Here is a 23861-nt window from a genome sequence, read left to right as displayed (position 1 = left end):
GTGGGTTGGATAGTGGGTGCGGTCAGTGCAGCGTGCCAATCAGATGGAGAGGTTGTGCTGTGATTTGCATAATAGGCGGGGATAGGGGTGCGGTCGGTGCCACCAATTGGGGCGGGAGTGATCTGCACAGTGGGCGGGGTGGAGGGTGTGGTAAGTTCAGCGTGCCAATCAGAGGCCGGTGATTTGCATAGTGGGCGGGCCGGTCTCAGCTGCAGCCTGGTCGGACTGTATCTGCCGCGCTGCCGGCTCGGGTCGGTATAACTGCAGTCTGGCTGCTCGCTACTCCATCCGCCGGAATATGTGGCGGAGCCATGGGCGGGCGGGTTAAACCCTGGGGCTGGACACTGGAGGACGTGAGCCGGGATTCTGGTTACGGGGGTACCGCCGACTCGGTGCGCTCCTCCAGCCTGTCTCTGTGCTGCTCTCCAGCCGCCCATGGAGCGGGCTCTCGGGCGGGGAGAGGCAGCAGCTGCGGCTCGGTGAGCGGGGCTCTGGCCGAGGAGGGGGACATGCTGGAGTGCCGGCTGCCTGAGCCGGAGGAGCTGCCCTGGACGTTGCAGCAGCTGCAGGCGGTGCTGGCCACGGTGCAACCTCCCGTGGCCGAATGTCGGCGGGAGGATCTGCGCCGCCTGTCGTGGCTGATCAGCCGGCCGCTGCTGCGGGTGTCACGGGAGGCGCAGCGACTGAGCCTGCGGTACGGGCGCTGCGGGCGATCCGAAGTGCAGAGCGCCCTGCGGATGGTGCTGTCCTGGCCGCTGGCCCGGGGCTCGGTGTCGGCTGGCCTGGCTGCCCTCTCCCTCTACAACATGAGCAGCGGCCGCGGCTTCGGCCAGAGCAAGTCGGCCAGGTGTGGCCTCACCCTGTCGGTGGGCAGCTTCTTCAGGTGGATGGTGGAGAGCGGGGTGGCTCCCCGCATCCACCCGCACGCTGCCATCTACCTGGCGGCTGGCATCGAGAGCCTGCTGAAGGAGCTGCTGCTCCGGGTGCTGCACAATACTAACAGCACCGCGAAGATCACCGTGGAAGCCATCGAGCAGACCATCAGCAACGACTCCGAGTTCTGGGGGATCAGCCAGCCCTACCTGCACCTCCTGTGCGGCAAGAATGCTCACGGTGAGTACAGCCTACTCCTCTGCCTATATGTGTGTGTGTTTGTAATGTTAAAGTTTGTTTAATAGTCACAAGTAGGCTTACATTAACACTGCAATGAAGTTACTGTGAAAGTCCCCTAGTCGCCACACTCCGGCGCCTGTTTGGCTAAATTCTCTGTGTATCCAGTGTACCTAACCAACATGTCTTTGGACTGTGGGAGGAATGATGTGGGTGTGCCGGCGTTGGACCGGGGTAAACACAGTAAAAACTTGATGTCTGTGTCGATTGAACTAAAACCTAGTGTTGTCAGACTTTTTACTGTGAGAGGAAACCAGAGCACCCGGAGGAAACTCATGCAGACACGGGATGAACATGCAGACTCCGCGCAGACTGTGATCCAAACTGGGAATCAATCCTGGGTCCCTGGTGTTGTGATATAACAGTGTTAACCATTGTGCCACATTTGACACATCCCCATTCTCCCCTCGCTGAGGTTCAAAGCTTCTGCCCTTCCACTAACCCATCTTTTATCAAATTCACTTTCATCCCCTCTGATTTTTAGTCACTCCTCCCTGCCTAGGACTGGAACTCTGGCATTCCCTCCCTCTCTAACCGCTGCCTCAATCCAGTCTTCCTTTATGTTGATTAAGATGCTGTTTAAAAACCTAAGTCTCTAAACATTTAGCCATCCAGAGTGCATCTTTTAACTGGGTGTCCAGTTTTCTTTATGATCCTCCTGTGAAGCACTTTGGGGAGTTTAATTATGTTAAAATTAAATAGAAATTGTTGGTTGGATTGGAGGGGTTGAGGTGAGATTTTAACTGCACAAATATTTTGAGTGAGTCAAAGTCTCGCCCCCATGTCTGAGAAGTACTGGGTTATTTGGCGGATTACTGCCCCTCTGAACTGACACAAGATGTGGTTGCGGATGTATGTGTACGATGGTGGTGTTACTATTTGTGGGGGAGGTATGGTCAGTGGTTATGTCAAGAACATGTTTTTTTTTAGTTGTTAATGAGAAATGGCTGTTATTGGCAAAGCCAGTATCTGTTACTCATATCCAGCTGACCCCTGACAAGGTGGTGGGTGAGCTGCAACCACGAACCTGCATGGTGTAGGCACGGTGCTGTTTGGAACGGTGTTCCAGGATTTTGACCCGCCAATAGTGGAGGAACAGCAACATAGCTTTCCCAAGCCGGGGCTCCACTCTGTGGGTGGCTGGGTAGCAGCACAGACGAAAGCTGGAAAAATGACTTGGAGGGGAACTTGCAGGTGATTCCCATGCATCTGCCCCCTTCTGTCCCTCTGGCTGTTCGAGGTCATGGGTTTAGAAGGTACTTTCGAAGGAACCTTGGTGAGTCACTCGTAATAAGAGTGGGACTATTTGATGACTAGAAGGGGAACTAATAGAGTAACTGATGTGGGTGGGAGTGCTTCCTCACTGGAAGAAAGGACTGTGCGATTAAAAATAAAATACTACGGATGCCTGAACCTGAAACAAAACCAGAAAATGCTGTTAAGTCTCAGTAAGTCTAACAGCATCTGTGGGGAGAGAATAGAGCCAATCTTTCGCATCTAGATGACTCTTCATCAGAGCTTCACAGTTGGGTTAATTTATCAAAGTTAATCTGGGTGCTGATTTGTACAGGGGTTATATTGGCAAAATTAGGAAACACCATTTATTCTAAATGGAGAGGGAGCCTTGAATCAGTGTGTCATTCCTGCCTCCAGAATCAGTTTGTGGTGTCAGTATTCCCATTGAAAATTCTGTTTACATTCCCGGCAGGAAAGTTACAAAAAACTTAAGGTATCAATGTAGTCGTGTTTATTTCAAATGTTTCTTTGTGTCCATGAAATACAGCTGTAAAGGCAGTATAAATTGTTTGGGTATTGTGATATTGGAGACCAACATAGGTACTGTCACCCGCTGCCAGCTGTTCCCATGTATCAGGTCTGGACTCACCCCAAGAACTGGACAGGTGACAAGCTAAGTTCATTCCCTGAGCCCTGCTTAAATATTAGTGCCATTTCATGCATAGAAATGGTGTGGCTGTTAATTATTTAACAGGGGCACCTTAGCTTTCCCACAGCAAAATGTTACTGAAGTTAATTATTAAAACTTGTCTTGTCATTATCAGTGGGAGGCTTGATGAGTCGCTTTGCCCCCTGTAGCCATCCCTTCCACAGAATAGGTGCTGTTCCTGCAAGTTCACATTTACTGCATTTTAAAAGTGCCACACTACATAAGATCATAAACAGGAATAGGAGGAGGCCACTCGGCCCCTTAAGCCTGCTCCATCATTCAATAAGGTCATGGCGGATCTAACATTCCTCATGTCCACGTTCCTGCCCCTTCCTGGTAACCCTTCACTCTCTTAATGATCAAAAATCTACCTCTGCTTTTGGTATACACGAGGACTCTTTGTGGCAAGGAGTTCCAAAGAGACTCAATCCTCTGGGAGAGGAAATTCCTCCTCCCCTGTCTTCTAACTATTGCTTATTAACGCCATCAAGGGCATGAAATGGTCTCTCTCTCTCTCTGACTGTCAACACCTACATAGGAGCAAAAGAACGCCATTCACCCTGTCAGGCCTGCTTTGATTACATAAGAACATAAGAAATAGGAGCAGGAGTAGGCCATCTAGCCCTTCGAGCCTGCCCCGCCATTCAATAAGATCATGTTGATCTGAAGTGGATCAGTTCCACTTTCCCGCTTGCTCCCCATAACCCTTAATTCCCCTGTCTATCAGAAACCTATACCTGTGACTTAAATATATTCAACAAGGTAGCTTCCGCCACTTCAATGGGCAGAGATTTGCCACCCTCTGAGAGAAGTTCCTCCTCAACTCCGTTCTAAACTGCCCCCCCCCCACCCCCCTTATTTTGAGGTTGTGCCCTCTAGTTCTTCTTTCCTTTCTAAGTGGAAAGAATCTCTTTACCTTTACCCTATCTAGCCCCTTTATTATCTTGTAAGTCTCCATAAGATCCCTCCTCAGCCTTCTAAACTCCAATGAGACCCAAAAGATTAGCTCGTGACTGACCATCACCTCAACAGTACTTTCCCTGTCCTCTTTCCCCCATATCCTGAGATGTTGGGTGTTCAGATATTTATTGGTTTCTGTCAATGACTGAGCCTGCATACCTCTCTGGGGTAGAAAGTTCCAAAGATTCACCACCCTCATCTTGGTCTTAAATGGCCTACAACTCATTCTGGGACTGTGTCCCTGGTTCTGGATGCACCCATCAGCCAGGGAAACCATCCTACCTACATTCACCTATCAAATGTTAAAGTTTCAATGTGACCACCCCTCATTCTTTGACATTTACAGGCCCAGTGTTGTCAATCTTTCCTTGTAAGACACTCACATCTGAATGTTCTTTCCAAGATTTTTTAGGGTGGGTATAAATGGAGGGACCAAGGGGGATTATCTCTCCATGTGGGGCAGGGGGAGAGAGGTACCATGTAGGGGAATGGAGTTGTCGAGCAGGATGACCTAAAATATTTGGGTTTCCACCAAATAAAAGTGAGCAGCCACTTTTTTTCTAGGCATTATGCAGCAATCGGACCTTAGAGTGGATTAATCATCTATTCTCTCACTCTCAGAAGAATCAGAAACATTTAAAGAGGCAATGTAGCTGTCAAAGTTCAGTCAGAACTGGACAAGCTTGGTTGTTGCCAAGGAGCTCCTGACCCCAAAATCCTGTCCCAAGGGTCACAGCCCACAGTTTGGGAACCTCTGCTACAGGGGGTTGAGCTATGAGGAGAGGCTGAATAAACTGGGCTTGTACTCGTTAGAGTTTAGAAGAATGAGGGGAGATCTCATTGAGACGTATAAGATGATGAATGGGATGGATAGGATAGAGGTGGAAAGACTCTTCCCGCTCAAAAAAGACAGTAGGACTAGGGGGCACAGCCTCAAGATAAAAGGGGGGCGGTTTAGAACGGAGTTGAGGAGGAACTTCTTCACTCAAAGGGTGGTGAATCTCTGGAATTCTCTGCCCGTTGAAGTGGTGGAGGCTGCCTCGCTAAATATTTTTAAGACGCGGGTTGATGGGTTTTTGATGAGAGAGGGGATTAAGGGTTATGGGGAGAGGGCGGGAAAGTGGAACTGAGCAGCGACAGATCAGCCATGATCTTATTGAATGGCGGGGCAGGCTCGAAGGGCTAGATGGCCTACTCCTCCTATTTCTTATGTTCTTATGTTCTTAGGTGGTCTGGTTCAACGTTTAACATCTTTTTTGTAAATGGCACCTCAGGTAATGGAGCACCCCTATGGTAAAACCCCTCAGAAGTTCCCCTGTAAGTCACCCTGGCTTGGAGCTCACCGTTTCATCTTTATTGCTGGGTCAAAATCTTGGGAGTCCCTCTCTGACAGCTCTGTGGGTGGGTGGTTCAAGAAGGCAGCACGGTGGTCAGCGCTGCTGCCTCAGCACTAGGGACCCAGGTTCAATTCTCAATCTCAGGTCACTGTGCGGAGTTTGCACGTTCTCCCTGTATCTGCGTGGGTTTCCTCCAGATGCTCCGGTTTCCTTCCACAGTCCAAGGATGTGCAAGTTGGGTGGATTGGCCACGCTAAATTAACCCTAATGTCAGCGGGATTAGCAGAGTAAATGTGTGGGGTTCAGGGAATTGGGCCTGGTGGCATTATGGTCCGTACTGACTCAATGGGCTGAATGGCTCCTTCTGTACTGTAGGGAACCTAAGGCAGCCCCCACCACCTTCTCAGGGGCAGTTCAAGATGGGCAACAAACCCATGCTGGTTTAGCCAGCGATGCTCACAGCCTCCGAATGGATTTACAAAGCACGCGCAAGCGTTTTCCTGGAATAATGTGGCCGTAATCCTGAGCAAATCATGAACCTATGGCCTCTGATTCAGCTCCTTGTTACCAGCTGAGCCAAGCTGACACGTAATCAATATTTCCAAGAAAAGAATCAACTGTGACGAGCCAAAGTTGTTAGTGTTATTAAATATTGCCAGGCCCTTTCCTCGCCTAAGCCTATTGCGAAATTTGAGATCTGCGGTCTAACACTACTAGTAATTATATGCTGACCTGGGGCTATTCTCCGTGGGTGAGGGGGAAAAATCTATCACTGTTGCTCTTCACTTTATGTTGAGCAGCTGCTGGTTGTTTTTGCAGATACCCGGCCACACTGCCACAATCTAATTACGCTGTGATTAGTGAATATTAAGGTTCAGCGCTGCCAATGCAAGGCTGGTGATATTGAGCAACATGAAGACTGTGTTTCTAGCTGGCCACTATCCAGATTAGCATGCAGCAGTTTGCCTGGTCTGTTTAGGTTCCCAAGCAAGTGGTTAATTTGAACTGTTGTGATTTAATCGAGTTAGTGTTACTAGGCTCTTTACACACCGCAGCTGTGTAAAGCATCTTGTAGGTGGCTCCTGAACTCTTCAAGCTGGGAATTGCTGTTACTGTTCAGACCTCGTTGCCTTTTCCCTCCCTGTTCTGACCATCCAGGAGGGAGTCCCGTATTGAGTGTGAGGTTCTCTGCGCCCTCCTGGGCAGGAGAGTCGGATCCTGGGCTGGGTTTTCTACACGGGCTGGGGTGGCCTTTGGGTAAATGTCTGAAACACGTTTGTCGATTTGGGTAGGTGTAAAATCAACACTTTTAAGCTCATTTGCAAAGGTCCATTTATTCTGTGTTAACAGGCGCTGATTGTAAATGCGCCTCTGCAGGACTTGGGGAGCTGAGCAGTTTGTGAAAGGCAGTTTGTGCCCACTATTTATTTGGATTCTGAGTGTAACAGCATTGACAGATGGGGTAAATCAGGACTTTCTGAAGCCAGGCTGTGGGAGACATTCCCTCATTTCCCTCCCATAATTCCTGCAGCAGAGTTGGACATGTTGGCCTAATGGTGAAATTGTTCCCTATGTTATTAGAGGGCATTCCAAGAGAGAGATTTGCATCATCTCGTTAGATTGGTATCATAACTGATCCTGCGAGGAAATCAGCCAGGGTTCCTGCTCCTGATCACTGTCCAGTGACCCCTGGGTTAAAGAGAAAGGAGGAAATCAGCCAGTGATTTGGGAAAAGGGGAGAGGTTCTAGGTGATTATTGTTGATGTATTGTTAATTACATTAAAGTTCCTTAGTGTCATTAAGGTTGGGAGAAATAGCAGACGAATATTAATGGTCTTTCAGCACAAAGAAATGGGGGATTTCACTGGCATGCTTCCTGACTTTGGTGACTCAGTCCGACAGGAGTGGGGGTATGTCATCAACCCCAGGAATGGCATTCTGCTTCTATTTAAGTTTCCTTTTAGATATGTTTGAATTGCAGCGTTCCACCTGGGGCTGTCCACCCCTATCATTAGTGTTCAATTTTCTTTGCTCTAATTGAGCACAAATAATGGAATAACTGGACACTGGGTGAAATGGGTGGAGAGTTGAGGTTGGACAAGTCTGTAAACTCCCTTTGATAAAGAAGTTCTTGGTTTTAGCTTCATGTGTTAAGATGGGAGCTGGGAGGTGCTGATAGCATGGGTATAAATAGATACCGCAGTACGCTTTCACCCAGTGTTTGCTAAAGGCCTGTATTGGACACCGAGTTCTTCTGTTGGATGTTTAAAGGTGGTTTTGCTGCTTATAAGAAGCCAGAATTCTCACATTCAGAAAGCTCCCTAAAGACGCAAATAGTTCATATTTGAAATGAAAACAGAAAATGTGGGAAATAGTCAGCAGGTTAGGCAGCGTAGGGAGGAGCAGTGTTAACGTTTTGTCTTCATAGAATTCCGACAGTGCAGGAGGCGGCCATTCAGCCCACTGAGCCTGCACCAACCACAATTCCACCCAGGCCCTATCCTTGTAATCCCACGTTTTTACTCTTCTAGTCCCCCTGACACTAAAGGGCAATTTTTAGCATGGCTAATCAACCAACTCGCACATCTTTGGACTGTGGAAGGAAATCAGAGCACCCAGAGGAAACCCGTGCAGAGAGAGAATGGAAATCAGCCAGGATTCTTGATCACTGTCCCCTTTCCCCAAATCCATATGGAAACACAAGTCACTGGACAGTAATCAGGAGCAAGAACGCTAGCTGATTTCCCCTCTCAATTCTGAGGGTGGAATTGAACCTGGATCCCTGGTGCAGTGCTGCCTGTGTAAGGCACAGACCCAACGTGTTTTGGACATCGGGAGAGTTTGATGAATGATTTGAATTTTGCTCTTGCAGTTTGAGAGAGCTCGGATAACATTGGATATGTTGCTTCAAAGATATCACTCTTTCTTGCATCACCTTGCACTGTGGGAAAGGAACGCCAACGTTGGTTAATAGGTCTAAACAAACCACCCACGAGTTAGTTATCGAGATACGGGTTACAATGGCCAAGTTTGTTTTAGAGAAAATAATAAATTCACTGCTGAATCCATGGATGAAAATGCTGCAGATTTTTCAAAAAGTATCAATTTAAAAGCAGAACACCAGAAACACTCTTAAAACCGAAAGAAAATGAACTGAAATTATTGCAGTTTAATTTTCCAACAGAAATCAAATTAAAGCAGGTTCACGAATTGGTTGGAACTGAGGAAAGATAGTAATAGAATTGACTTTATGGTTAATGTTAGATGTGTTTATGGATTTTTAAAACTTAACTCACTTGTGTTAAATGAGTCCTGCCCTGTTTGTTGTGCATCTTGGATGTACTGTAATGATTCTTACAGCATACGCGGTTAAGCTCATTACTGGTGTGGAATTGCCGGCGTTAGGAGTGCAGTAGACCCAGTAAGTAGTCTGTCAATATCAGGTTAAAGTCTAAATGGTTTATTTGGTAGCATGAGCTTTTGGAGCATTTCTCCTTCATCAGGTGACCACACTGAACACTGATTACAAGGAGCAGATACCTATTCAAATTAATCAGCACCAGTGTGATCTCCCAGAATAGGTTCAAGCATCTTATTGTTCTCCTGCACCACCAGGCGATCAGGAGCTGGAATCCTGGCCAATTCGGCCTCGGCCTCATCTTGGGATTTGTATTCCTGCACAAGTATTCGCATTTATTTACAAATAGTCTGGAATGTGCTGTCAGAGGCAGTAGTAGAGGCGGGTACAATTTTGTTTTTAACAAGCATTTGGACGGTTACATGGGTAGGATAGCTATAGAGAGATATGGGCCAAACGCGGCCAATTGGGACTAGTTTATTGGTTTAAAAACTGGGCAGCGTGGACAAGTTGGGCCAAAGGGCCTGCTTCCATGCTGTAAACCTCTAACTCTGATAGATTTCACAGAACAACATATTGCATAGAATTTAATTCAGTTTGACATGGGGAAAGTTAATATTTGAGGATACGTTTGAAGCTGATCATATTAGTCTCAAAAGTTTAAAGTTTATTTATTAGTGTCACAAATAGGTTTATATTAACACTGCAATGAAGTGGCTGTAAAACTCCCAGATCTTGTGTCTCAGTTTTTATAGTTGTCAGATGCAAATGGGAAAGTAATTGTGTAAGAATCGGGGATACCATCCAATCTTTATGCACCATTAGAATGAAGTCGATTATATTTGTTGAAGATAACGTGAGCACTTGACCCACTTCAGGGATTAAAAATTACAGGAGGAGATCTCTCACAGCCAGTCATGTTGCTGGAGTTTGCAGGGTAAAGTCTCCAGCCATCCCATCTCTTCCACAATAACTGGGACCCGCAACAAATTATACAAAGTTTAATACTTACTGATGATGGTTACGGTTTAATTCTGCTCTATCTCCATTTGTTCTGATGTAATTCTTTGACCTCGCGTTCATGGATTTGTAACAGCATCACTGTCTCTACGAGAATTCGCTGTTGAAACAAGCACTCTCCAATTTGGCAGTATAGGTCAGGTCTGCACAGAGATCCAGGACTCATTCAGATATAAACTGGATGTAAGCTCAATAAGGGGTTGCCCAGAGATGAGGAATTTATTTTCTCTGAGGGTAGTGAATCTGTGGAATACGTTATCGCGGAGGGCTGTAGAGGCTGGGTCGTTTAAATATGTTCAAGGCTGTGATACAGGTTTTTAATCAGTAAGGCAATTGAAGATTATGGGGATAAGGCAGGAAAGTAGAGTTGAGGATTGTATCAAATGAGCCATAATGTGACTGGCCTATTCTGATCCTCCATCTTTTGGTCATCTTGCTCCTATTTCTCTCCCTCCAATTACCTTTCATGCAGCAGTGGTGATAACACACCAGCTCCCGCCCTTGCCCCGATCCCTTTTTTTTTGCTTTTTCCGTGTGTTTAAAGTGAAGTCGGAGACAGTGGCAGAGTTGGCTCGGTCCCTTCCTGTTTGGTGTCCCAGAAAATGGAAACGCCACAAACTGGATTGACCACGTTAGACTCCAGTTGGAGAGCTGGGCCCTGGTGTCGAAACTCTGAGCCCCCATTAAGTTGCCGGTTTGGATTGAGTCATGTGTACCAACAGCTCTGTGAATGCAGCTCAAAACCCCAGAGAGCTGACTCGGAACCTTTCATACTGTAAATGTAAACAGTGCTTGAGGCTTCAAACTTTCAGCAAGTGCAATAAAGACCTTGGTGAAATCACTGCTGCACAGAATTTTTTTTGCATGTATAAAATCAAGCTGTGTCCTTTATTTGTGGACAAATGTGAGTACTTTGTAGAAATACAGTTTAGAAGAATGAAACCCCTTGTACAGCAACTTTCCATCTGTAACAGTCATCAAACTGGTAATTATTGCTGAAGTGTAACCATCTTCGCATCATGAAAACTGAATAGTTGGAGCATCTTCACTGTACAAACTCTGCCTTTTAAACATGTTAACAATGCTGTATCTGTGACAATGCCCAAAAGAGACACGCACAGTTTGGGGCAGGAGGTTGACAGATAACAATTTCATTCCATTCTGATGTTAAACAGTGAATGAACGGACTGGGACTTGATGCATTCCATTTTCAAACAACACAGGAAATGTTTCCCATTCCATTTGTGCATTTGAGGTTTGAAAGTTCGCACTGAGCTGAGAAGTGGTGATTTTGTTTTTCCTCCAGTGAAACTGCTGTGTCGTATATTCCTTTCTTGGTTCAGGAGATATGCTCTGTTTACATCGGACTGGTGTTCAGTGTTTCTGAAGCTATTGTATCATTTCCCAGTGGGCTGAGTATTGAAGGGCAGTCTGTGCTCTGGAACCCGCATCCCAACAAGAATCCGTGCTAGAGGGTAGTGAGGGAGGGAGAAATACCGGGAGACTGAAACTGTTGATGTGCCACTATAGACCAGCATGCTATCAGTATTGGTCATTGCTGGATTTATAAATATTTAATCTGGTTACATATGTGATCACGTGTAACTTGGCCAATGAAGTATGTTGCCTTCACGTGGTACGATAGATGGTTGACACCAATTCCTGTTATGCAGATTGATTTTGATTCTGAATGCAGAAAAAACTGCAAAGCGTGCACATAGGAATTGTACTAAGGATCATGTTACGTTGGTTACTAAGTTTGAACTGTAAACAGTGAGCTCCCTGGCTCCCAGTTCCTCCCCCTCAAATAAAACAAAATCTCCAACCTCCTCCTAGTTTGATAAAACCAGGGAACTTTCTGGGTCTTTTCACTGGGTTTTTATGAGCTAAATGTTTTGGTTCGAGAGTCACACACAGGTAATTATACGCTTGTTTCTTAATTGTAAAATAAGGTAAATGGGAAATGGAGAACTGGACTCTTGGACCCATTGAGATGATTGAAGGTGGCTAATGAGTCCTCCAGGAATAAACTCAACCGCAGTTGGCAACTGCCATGTCATAGAGATAGGTTCTTGATTGATAAAGGGACCAGTGGCTATGGGGGGGATGAGAAAAATATGATTGAACAGCAGAGCAGACTGGGCCGAGTGGCCTAATTCTGCTCCTATGTTTTATTGGTGTGTTGGTAACTAGTAAAGCACTCTAATGGCATGTACAGGTATAAAGTACATAGGAGGAGGAGCAGTTTGAGCCTTCAGTCTGATAATGACTGATTTGTGGTCTCCAACTCCCCTCTCCTGTCTGCCTCCCCCATAACCCTTGACTCCCTTCTGAATCAAAAATCTGTCATTCTTCCTTGAATAAATTCAGTGACCCACCTCCACTGCTCTCCTGGCGGATGAGAAAATTCCACAGGCTATTAGCCCTCAGAGAAAAGAATTCTCATCTGTTTTAAACAGTAAACCTCTTATGAAACTCTGTCCCCTACTTCTAGCCTCTCCCACCGTGGAAATATTGTCCTGGTATCCACTGCGTCCAGTCTCATCAGGATCTTGGGACTCATCAGCTTTTTCCCTCTAATTTTATTTAAAATTATTTAAATTTTAAAATGATTTCAGAAGTTTCAATAAATTTCCATTCTCCTTCTCTTCCTGAGAAGGTATGTTTACCATAATTATTGCCTTTGCCAGTGTATCCTTTCAGTAAACTAAGGAAAGGGGTATAGGGTGGTACAGTGGTTAGCACAGCTGCCTCATAGTGCCAGGGACCTGGGTTCGACTCTGGCTTGGATCACTGTCTGTGTGGAGTTTGCACGTTCTCCCCATGTCTGCGTGGGTTTCCTCCAGTGCTCTGGTTTCCGCCCAAAGTCCTAAAGATGTGCTGATTAGGTGCGTTGGCCATGCTAAATTCTCCCTCAGTGTGCCCGAACAAGCGCTGGAGTGTGGCGACTGGGGGATTTTCACAGTAACTTCATTGCAGTGTTAATGTAAGCTTACTTGCGACACAGTTTATTAGTGTCACAAGTAGGTTTACATTAACACTGCAATGAAGTGACTGTGAAAATCCTTAATCACCACATTCTGGCGTCTATTCAGGTAAATGGAGGGATAAGCATGGCCAATGTACCTAAACAGTGCTTTTTCTGACTGTTGGAGGAAACCGGAGCACCCAGAGGAAGCCCTCGCAGAACTGAGTGACTGGCTCTCAACTCTCCGAAATGGCAGAGCAAATCACATTGCTGTGGCTCTGGAGTCACATGTAGGCCAGACTGGGTAAGGACAGCAGATTTCCTTCCCTAAGAGACATTAGTGAACCAGATGGGTTTTTACAACAATCGATAGCTTCACAGTCGGCAGTTCTCATGCTGTGTCATGCGTGCTGCGTACTGTTAAAATCTCCTGCATCATGTACAATGATAGTATAATTACTGAGACCAGCTGTCACTCGTAGACTTTATGAATTGAATTTGAGTCCCAATGACTGCTATGGTGAGATTTGCACCTGTCTACCACAGCATTAGCCTGGGTCTCTGGATTTCTGGTCCAGTAACATTGCCACTGTCTCCGAGATGATTGAAGCAATTGCAAATTTCCCATGGCAATGCACTTGGTTGATGTAGAAAGTTGGTTACTTTCCTCTGCTGCTAGTGAAGCATTATTGAAGGGAGGCCGCAGTTGTAATGTAGGAATCACGGCAGCCATTTGCACACAGTAAACTCCCTCAAACGACAATGTGATTGTGACCAGATATATCTGTATTTGAGGGATAAATATTGTTCAGGATACCCAGGGAGATCTGCTCCTCTTCAAAAATGGGGGTTTCTTACCACCACCCCAGACACTGTCACTGTGGTACTGCGCAGGGATGTGGGTCTCCATTACACATTAAAATCTCTGAAGTCAGACTTGAATCTTCAACCCTGTGACTCGGGTGAGACTGAGACTCAGTCACGGCTTAGTGAAGTGAGGAACAGCAATTGTCATTTATGAAATGGCGTCCGCAGAGTAAACCACAGTGCAGCCCTTCACAGGAGCATTGTCAAACAAACTCTGACATCGAGCCCCAGGAGATATTGGGTCAGGTGACCAAACACTCAGTCAGAGAGGTTTTAAGGAGTATCTTAAAGCAGGAAAGTCAAGTAGAGGGATGGACAGGTGTAGGGAGTGAATTCCTGAGTCCGGAGTCCTGGGCGGCTAAAGGCGGCACCAGTAATGGTGGTGCACGGCCTAAATGACAGGAGCACAGAGATCTTGGATGGTTTGTGGGGCTGAAGGAGATTGCAAAACTCGGGAGGGGCAAAGGCCATGGAAGGGTTTGACGGAGAGGATGAAAAATGAGGTGTTTGTTAACTGCAAGCCAGTGTTGGTCAGTGTGCAGCGGGGTAATGGCTGAACTCCATTTGTTGTGGGTCAGGGCATGACCAGCAGAGTTTTGGATGGGTGTGTATTTACTGGGTAGGGGAGGGAGAGAAGTACAAGATCCTCCAGGAGGGCACTGAATAGATGAGCTGAGGCTGGCAGAGTTGGCTGATGCCACAGGTGTTGGTGGCGATATGTGGTGACAGCCTGGGTGGAATACGTGGAAATATTGCAAATGTTCAGGCCCTTGGGTGGTTTTCAGGGAGAGCAGTGGAGTTAGTGGCCAAGGAGATGCGATGGGGACCAAAGACAATGAGTGGGATCTTCCTGTCCCATTGATTTCTATGGCACTTTGTGTGGCTCGCCTGTCCCACTGCGAAGGGTGCCTTTAGCAAGACCACAACATCTGCTGGCAGGAAGGGCCAATGGCTTTAGTCTTCCCAGTATTTAGTTGGAGGAAATTTGATTGTCCAATGTGACAGATGGTAAGATGTGGTGCTGAGAGACAGCTGGGTGCCAGTGGCATTCATATGGAAGCTGCATTTTTTTTTGTTCAAGTTAAAATTTTATTTATTAGTCGCAAGTAAGGTTTACATTAACACAGCAATGAAGTTAGTGAAATTCCCTTAGTCGCCACAGTGCAGTGCCTGTTCGGGTCAATGTGCCTAATCAGCACATCTTTCAGATTGTGGGAGGAAACTGGAGCACCCGGAGGAAACCCACACAGACACACGAGAACGTGCAAACTCCGCACAGGTAATGACCCAAGCCAGAAATTGAGCCCAGGTCCCTGGTGCAATGAAGCTCCTGTGCCAACATGCCACCATTGGATCATGTTGCCAAGGCCAGCATGTGGAGGAGAAAGAGGAGGGGAGCAGATACCAGACGTTAGTGGTGTGTGAGTGGAAAGACAAACTATTGCAGCTGCTGCTCTGGGTATCGTTTTGAGTGTGGAACCAGGGTGGAAGCAAAAATCCATGAAACAGGAGCTGTGGGTGTGTAAATATCCAATTGGAAGATGTATTTTTCTTGCAGAACTGATTTCTAGAATCAGTTGTTGCTAAAATCTAAATTAGGAATTCAAAATCCCCAGTGTATTGACATCAGAAGTTGGATGTAACTGGTAAAACTCCAATCAAGATCAAAGTTGAGAGAGAACATCATGGAAATTTGAAGTCTGTTTGTGGCTAGATTAGTAAGATCATCCCTTATTTAGTCACATCTTGGGCTGGATTTTAACAGTAAAGGACAGAATTATGGGAAAGACTGGAATGTCCTTGGCTTCTTGTTCGAGGCAATCCCCGTTGACGATGACAAGGTCTGCAAAACATAACAGGCTACAAGATGAAGGCATGTAAAATCACTGGCTCGAACATACCCCTCCCTGATGAGCTCAATGCATTCTATGCCCATTTTGAGCAAGAGGTCAGTGAGAGCAAGCCCTCCACCCTGGAAACTCTGGATGAACCTACATCTGGGGTCACCATTGCAGATGTCAGAGCAACTTTCTTGAAAGTCAACCCATAGGAAGGGACTGGCTGAGATGGGGTATCTGGATGTGCACTCACATCCTGCATGTATCAACTGGTGGAGATATTCACAGACATCTTCAAACTCTCTTTACAACAATCTGAGGTTCCTATCTTCTTCAAGAAGACGACCATCATCCCAGTACTTAAGAGAAACCAATAGCCTTAATGACTATTGGCTGATGGCTCTGACATCCATCATTATGAAGGACTTCGAAAAGCTAGTCAAGACACACCAGTTCCAGCCTCCTGGGCTACCTGGATCCACTACAGTTTGCTTACTGCTGCAACAGGTCCACAGAAGTTGCCATTTCCCTGGCAACCCTGGAACGCCTATGTCAGATTCCTATTTATTGACAACAGCTCAGCCTTCAACATTATTATTCCCATGAAAGTCATCTCCAAACTCCTTGGCCTGGGCCTCAGCACCTCCCTCTGTGACTGGATCCTGAAGTTCCTAACTCACCACAATCAGTAAGGATAGGCAACAACTTCATGATCATCCTCAACACCAGTGCCCCACAAAGCTGTGTTCTCAGCCCCCTCCTACTATACTCCTTATACACCAATGAGTGTACAGCCAAATTCCCCTCCAATTCAATTTTCAAGTTTGCCGATACCACCGTAGTGGGTCGGATCTCAAACAATGACAAGACAGAGTACAGGAATATGAGAGAGAATCTGGTGAACTAGTGCGGCGACAATAATCTGTCCCTCAATGTCAACAAAACAAGAAGATTGTCATCAACTTCAGGAAGCGTAAAGGAAATCGTGCCCCTGCCTACATCAATAGGGATGAAACAAAGGGTTGAGAGCTTCAAGTTTGTGTCCAGATCACCAGCAACCTGCCATGGTCTCCCATGCCCACTAACGCCTCTACTTGCTCAGAAGACTAAGGAAATTTTGCCATGTCAGCTATGACTCTCTCTACCTTTCACAGATGCACCATAGAAAGCATTCTTTCTGATGTATCACAGCTTGGTATGGGCTCCTGCTCTGCTCAAGACTGCAAGGATCTACAGAAGGTTGTGAATGTGGTCCAATCCATCACGCAAACCAGCCCCCCATCCATTGACTCTGTCTACACTTCCCGTTGTCTTGGCAAAGCAGCCAGCATGATTAAGGACTCCACGGACATTCTCTCCACCGCCTTCTGTCGGGAAAAAGGTACAGTAGTCACATACCTACTGACTCAAACAGCTGCTTTACTGCTGCTGACAGACTTTTGAATGGACTTATCTTGCGTTAAGTTGATCTTTCTCTGCACCCTAGCTATGACTGTAACACTCCATCCTGCACTCCGTCCTTTCCTTCTCTATGATTTCTGTATAGAAATATTTAAGCAAACAGGAAATCAGAACATTTATGGAACTTCCTCCAATCTTAGGCACTTTTAACTGTCCCTCCAACTTTCCTTGCCTCACTGGTGACCTTGCCTCCAGTCTCAGTCCTGGAAATCCCTTCTCTTGTGCCTCGTGGTAGGGGCATAATGAGTTGGTGCTGTTTTCTTTCAATAATCCTTCAGAATCTTTGTCAAAGAGCAACAAACCAATCCACCGGACTGTGCTAACTCTGAATGGGGAGCCGTCTAATTATCAGGTAACCAGATGCAAGTATCAACCATTTTACCCAGCTCCTTCTCCTTTTAAACTTCACCCTGTTGCTGCTCCTCTGGACCAACTGTTGGGCACACAGCCCTACCCAGTGTCAATTTGCCTCAGCATCACATTATTTCAGTTTACATGCCTGGAGAGTTGCTCCCTCTGGAGAGTGGGTGAAGATTTGAGGGCCAGGTGGCCTCTTTCTGCATGGTCAAGGTTCTATAGTTTAGGTGCAAATAGAAAATGAGCTGTTGCTGCTGTTGTATTTTAAATTTAAACAACTGCAGTTGAATGAAGGGGACTCTGTCCCAGGAAGTGGAAAAATTTGCATTTCAGTAGCGCCTTTCATGACTTCTGAACCGTCTTGAAGTACTTTACAGCTCACAAAATACTTTGAAGTGTAGCCGCTGTCATGATGCAGAACACGTGGCTGTCAGAGCTCCCCCCGACAGCCATGGTACAAATGGCCAGGTTAACCTTTTCTGCTGGTGTTGGTTGAGGGATAAATATTGGCTCTCAGATGCCAGGGAGAACTCTCTCTTGCTGCTCTCCAGGTGAGTGTGGTGGAATCAGGTGTAGGATGTCCACCTAAGAGGGCTGAAGGATCCTTGATTTAACGTCTCATCCAGAAACTGGAGACTAAAGGGTTCGTCTGAGCCTATCTATTCAAGGTTTCTGATGGAATACTGGCAGCCTGGAAGGTACAGACTGAGGTGGGGATGTGTAAGCTGAGGAAGGTCCTGAACTGCACACGGGAACTTGTACCTACCGGCTTCCGATTGCAAAACCAGTCAGCGCACAGATTCTTAACCTTAACCCTCTGGGATGCAGATGCTCCAGAGTCAGAATTCTGATCAGGTTTAACAATCTAATCTGTAAGATCCTGTGGGATATCATCTTTACAATTCTCTAATAATCCACTTATGGCTTTGTGCAGAACACTCCCATGTGGGGCTTCTATAATAACCTTTACTGGTGAAGTATTAAGTGTGCTTTCACAGGGTGCATGTGTTTGAACTGCAGTGGAGTCTTAGTTAACATACAGATAAGAACTCAATCTGTTTTTCCTCTCTTGCTAGAATGTTTTTGGGTAAGGAGGATAGGGGAAGATACAAAATGCAATGTTTTTGATCCCAGTGGAGTACTGGAAATAGTCTGTTATTTGTATCTCGGTCAGAAAAATCTCTTTTTTTTCTCTCTGCTTGAATTCCATTGGGAGTAGGAGATTTCAGTAAAAACTCAGCATTCTTTTTCTTTGAAGGGTTTTTTTTTGCATTCAGCCCTGAGTCACAAGGTTCTGGGTTCAAGACCCAGCCCTAGACTTGGCCACAAAAATCAAGGCTGACTCAAACCCTATCTGCTTCCCCCACAATGGGTTCAAAAAAAAAATCCCATGGCATTGAGTTCTTCCTGGTGTCCTGGCAATTATTTATCCCTTAATCAGCAGTGCACATGGAGGCTGAGTGAGCTGATTTTTGATTGACACAGAAGTCGTGTTGGCTGATGGGGAAATGGTGGAGGGGCCGCAACAGCACGGGGCCCCAGTGGTTAGCACTGCTGCTTCACAGTGCCAAGGACCCAGGTTCAGTTCCAGGCTTGGGTCAACTGTGTGGAGTCTGCACATTCTCCCCATGTCTGCATGGGTTTCCTCCAGGTGCTCCAGTTTCCTCCCACAGTCCAACAATCATAGAATCCCTACAGTGTGGAAGGAGGCCATTCGGCCAGTCGAGTCTGCACTGATCACAATCCGGCCCAGGCCATATCCCCATTTACCCTGCTCGCCTCCTGACACTAGCGTCAATTTAGCATGGCCAATCAATCTAACCCTCAGTCACTGTCTGTGTGGAGTCTGCACATTTTCCCTGTGTGTGCGTGGGTTTCCTCCGATGCTCCGATTTCCTCCCACAGTCCAAAGGTGTGCGAGTTAGCTTGATCGTAGCCAATCATCTAAGCACCTTTGGACTGTGGGAGGAAACCCACACAGACAGTGACTGTGGGTTAGGTTGATTTGACCATGCTAAATTGACTCTACTGTCAGGGGAATTGGGGTAAATATGTGGGATTACGGGAATAGGGCCTGGGTGGGATTGTGATTGGGCTGAATGGCCTCCTTTTTGTACTGGGGGCATTCTATGATTTTAGAAGAAAAACCGTGATCCCCTCAAATGGTTGTGCAGGCTCAAGGAGATGAATGGCCAGCTGCTTCTAGTTGTCTTTTAGAAAATAATTATCTGGTTATGACCTGCTTGTGCACAGCAAGCTCCCACAATGTAGTTGCTGCATTTCCTATGTTGGCTGTAAAGCACTTTGAGCTGGCTGGTTGTGAAAGGTGCTATGTAAATGCAGTTTTTTTTTCTGATTCCCATATGTGCACATGAGTTAAAAATCAGATGGGGTAGAGGGGGAGGTGATGTTGGGGAAAATTTGGTGTCCGTGCATGTGAGTGGGTAGATGTGAGCAGTAAATTACTGGGGCCAGAGGTAGGGTGGGGGAGCAGAAGGATGGGGGGTGGTGGTGGTGGGTTTCATGTTTGCAGGACATTAAAAGGTCCCATCACCCTGAAGGAACCTTCTGAAAATGGATAACGAAATTCTGGGTTTCTATCTTGAGGGATAGAAGGTAAAATCCACTAGATGATAAAGGGCCACATGTGATCTATAACACTCCTGTGAACTACCTTGGGGCACTTAGATTTTTCTAGACAGAATATAAAGCCACATAGTGATATAAAACTATTCTGATATTACAGCAATGACTGTGCTTTGAAAGGACTTCATTGGTGGTTAAGTACTTTGAAACATAGAATCCCTACGGTACAGAAAATGGCCATTCAGCCCATTGAGTCGACACCGACTTGCTGAAAGAGCACCTTGTCCCCCATAACCATGTGCATTGACCATGGCTAATCTACCTAACCTGCACGTCTTTGGTCGGCTGGAGGAAACCCACGCAGACATGGGGAGAATGTCCTGTGTGGAGTTTGCAGAATGACCCAAGCCAGGAATCAAACCTGTGCTATGCCGTGAGGCAGCAGTGCTAACACTGGCACCGTGCCACCACTTTAGCTGCTCCATGGTTGTGAAAGGAATTATATAATTACAAGCTTTGTTTTTCAGTCAATGCCCAGTCAGTCCACTGAAGTATTGGGGTTGGTGGTGTAGGGAGGATTGTGTGTGTGTCACACTCCAACACCCCCCTGCTTCACCCCTCAACTTTCAGAAACTGGAGCTCCCTGCCCCCGCACTCCTCCTCCTTCCTCCAACAATTTCTTGTAAGTGCCAAGAAAGTGATGGATTTCCGCCGTTAATGCAAATGAACCCTGCCGGTTAGGGCTGTATTTGCACATTGCAATTAATGATGTGATTGGTCTTGACATGAAAATCAACCTTGGGGGCCCAGAAAGGGGGCCATGGTAACCTGGGCTCAGTTCCACAGCGAGGAAACTGTGCTGGAAATAATTTGCATTTTGAACTTGCTGTCTTTTTCTCCTATCCAGTCTCTCTCTCTTTCCCTTCTGTTTCTGTTTTGACTCTAATTCACCCAGTTTTTTTTTTGTTCCATTATTCTTTCCTTCCCTGTCCTTAAATATCATTGGACTCAGTGTTCTAGATGCCCTAGAGCCCTCACCCTGCCTTTATCAGCTCTCACGCACTAACTTTGTTACAGCGTTAATGTAAGCCTACTAGTGACTAATAAAATAAAAGTTTTGATTCAAAAGTCATGCAGGTGGAAAGGTGAGGCAGACATAGTCTAAGTCTCAGCACTCGCCAGGAGATTCCCCCAATCGGTTCCCAGGAATTTCTGGGCTATTATTGCAGCAGAGTAAAGTTTCCAGGGGCTGGATTGCTTGCATCCATTGCCTAGGGGGTGCTGGATTGCCTGGGGCCCCGGGTTGCCCGCGTCCCAGCCTAAGCTTCCTTCCTAACTGGCTTCTCTGTAGCCCTAACTGCGATTTATGAATCAGTCGCCGGAGAGCCAACACCCAGAATCACTTCCCAGAATCAGACCGAACATGTCTGGGCAAACACAGGCAGCTTGCTGCACTACTGTTGAGGCCAGGTGTTTGTGTAGTCACCTGATCAACACCAAACCCTCATTAAGGGCGCAGTTATGGAGAGTGTGTGAAATTCGTGCAGATCTATTTGAGACCTCTCTTTTCCCTGTCAGCAAACTGCCTCACGGGGGTTTGCAGGAAATGGGGATATTTTGTCAGCATAGATCATGAAGGCTTGATTTGCTTGAGGGTTGTAAATACTCTCCCCGAAACTTGAATCATTGCTCTGGGAACATTAAAGCCACATGGCTCTTGTCACAGCTATGGCAGATTCATTGCATTACATAACACTTGCTTTGCGTGGATCTAAAGGTTTACCAAATTATTCATTGTAATACGTTAAAATTGAAAGCTGTCCCAGTGTTTGGCAGCGAACATAGACCATTTTTTTATCAGACTGTGTGCAGTTTCGAATACATCAAACACCCAAAGCGTTTTGGCAAGATCTGTGTGCAAAAGGTTTTTATGCTACATTAAATTAAGACACCCTCCATCCTCCATTACTGTACTATTGACCTGATTTATTGCAAATAAAAACTGTGCGCTTCATGTTTCTGGAGAGGTGGGTATTAACTTGGAAAAGTACAGCTCCTGTTCCCTGGAATTGAACAGACTTGGGCTCAGTGTAGTACTCTTTGTACAGTGGCTTTGGTAGTTAATTAATCCAACACTTGCTGGATTTGGGCCTTTTTGATAGCCTAAATAGAGTGATGAGACACAGTCACATTCCTGTGTGATGCTGGAATGGGGGAGCTTCTGTGTCTCACTCATTCGGAACTTTCAACAATGCCAGTAACAATCTGCTCTACCCAACAAACGGCACCTTTAGTTTACTCAATAAATCTTGATTTTTGGAAAGGTTATGAATTGTTTCTTGATCTTGAGTGAAGAATTTGGTGCATCTTTGTGGTTTATGGTCACAGTGCAGATTAATTGTGAATTCAGCAACAACTTGTCCTTGGGAAGTTCCTCTGGTGTAACGATACCCTCAGGTGCTCCAAAGCAGTGTGTAATGATGCAAAATTAGACACCAAGTCACTTCAGGCTGTACTAAGGCAGGTGCCTAGAAACTTAGTCAGCGTGATAGTATTTTAGGCGATTCTTCAAGGATGAAAGAAAGACGGGTGGTTGGGGAGGTTTGAGGGAATTCCAGAGCACAGTACCCAGACAGCTGAAGGCTCATGATAAAACAATTAAAATTGTGAATGCTGAAAAGGCCAGAATGAGATGATTGCAGATATCTTGAAGAGATGTGGGTCTGGAGGAGATTACAGAGATAAGGAGAGATAAGACCATTTGAAAACGAGGATCAGAATTTTAAAATCCAGGTGTTGCTTAACCAGGATCTAGGAGCCTGATTTCAGGAAGAGATTAGATATAGCTCTTGGGACTTGAGGGGTATGGGAGGAAGGGGAATCAGGATATTGAATTTGATGATCAGCCACAATCAAAATGAATTGCGGAGCAAGCTCAAAGGGCTGAATGGCCTACTGTTGCTTCTAGTTTCTATGAGCCATTGTGGGGCATCGAGCGTGGGAGCGATCTAGCTGATCTGTGCCCCTTGTTGTCTTATAGATCTCTATAAGATCACCCCTCAGCCTCCTGTGCTCCAAAGGAAAAAGTCCCAGTCTATCCAGCCTCTTATAACTCAATCCATCAAGTCCTGGTAGCATCCTAGTAAAACTTTTCTGCACTCTTTGTAGTTTAATATCCTTTCTATAATAGGGTGACCAGAATTGCACACAGTATTCCAAGTGTGGCCTTACCAATGTCTTGTGCAACTTCAAGATGTTCCAACTTGACATGAGTGAGGACATGGGCAGCAGAAATTTGGATGACCTTGGGTGTGCAGAAGGTTGAAACAGCCAAGGAATGATCTGGAATAACCAAGATGGATGGTAATAGAAATCTGAACGAGGGTTTCTGCACCAAGTGTTAGATAGAATGGGAAGCATCAGTGATGGTGTAGGGATGTCTGGCCAGAAGCTGATCTCGGGCAAGTCTGGCACCAAGGTTACAAACTGTCTTGCCTCGGATAGTTTCCAGGAGCAGATGCTGAGAACGGTAGTGGGGCATTGAAGTGGATGGTGTTACCAGCTGTAATAAAGGCTGCAAACAGGCTGAGAAGGATGTGGAAGGAATGCTTATCGTTGTCACAGTTAAACAGGATGTTATTTCTAACTCTGAGAAGAGCTATTTTGGAATTGCGGTAGGGGAGGGCTCCTGATTCAGACATGGAGTTCCAAGAAAGATGCACGTGGATTTGGGACGACACATTCTCGATATACTCGGCTCTGACATCCTCATCATTGGTTTCTTTATCTGCCAGATCCCTCAAGAGTTGCCTCTGGCAGTACACAGCTAAGTAAATGGAAGCAGAATTAAGGGGTGTATTGTTGGACAGCTAAATACTTGAATGGAGTTAAAGCTGTCAATGGAAAGTGAATGTCACTGGCAAGGCCAGCATCTATTGCCCATCCCTAATTGCCCTTGAACTGAGTGGCATTTCAGGGAGCAGTTGAGAGTTAA

At 46.1% G+C, this 23861-nt stretch overlaps 1 protein-coding gene across 1 annotated transcript in view; it reads left to right on the top strand.

Annotated features, from left to right (window-relative positions):
- Positions 1 to 221: 221 nt before the first annotated feature.
- The window catches only part of btbd11b (BTB (POZ) domain containing 11b), a 113654-nt gene continuing 90014 nt past the window's right edge, over positions 222 to 23861 (top strand). The window contains exon 1 of the mRNA XM_080191357.1: positions 222 to 1113. Coding sequence (XP_080047483.1) covers positions 312 to 1113 — 802 coding nt within the window. The 5' untranslated portion in view covers positions 222 to 311. The remainder of the gene's footprint in view (positions 1114 to 23861) is intronic.

This window comes from Carcharhinus amblyrhynchos, chromosome 6, assembly GCF_965287045.1.
Source record: "Carcharhinus amblyrhynchos chromosome 6, sCarAmb.v2.hapA, whole genome shotgun sequence".
NCBI classification, from domain to species: Eukaryota; Metazoa; Chordata; class Chondrichthyes; order Carcharhiniformes; family Carcharhinidae; genus Carcharhinus; species Carcharhinus amblyrhynchos.
This window is presented reverse-complemented; position numbering and strand designations above follow the sequence as displayed.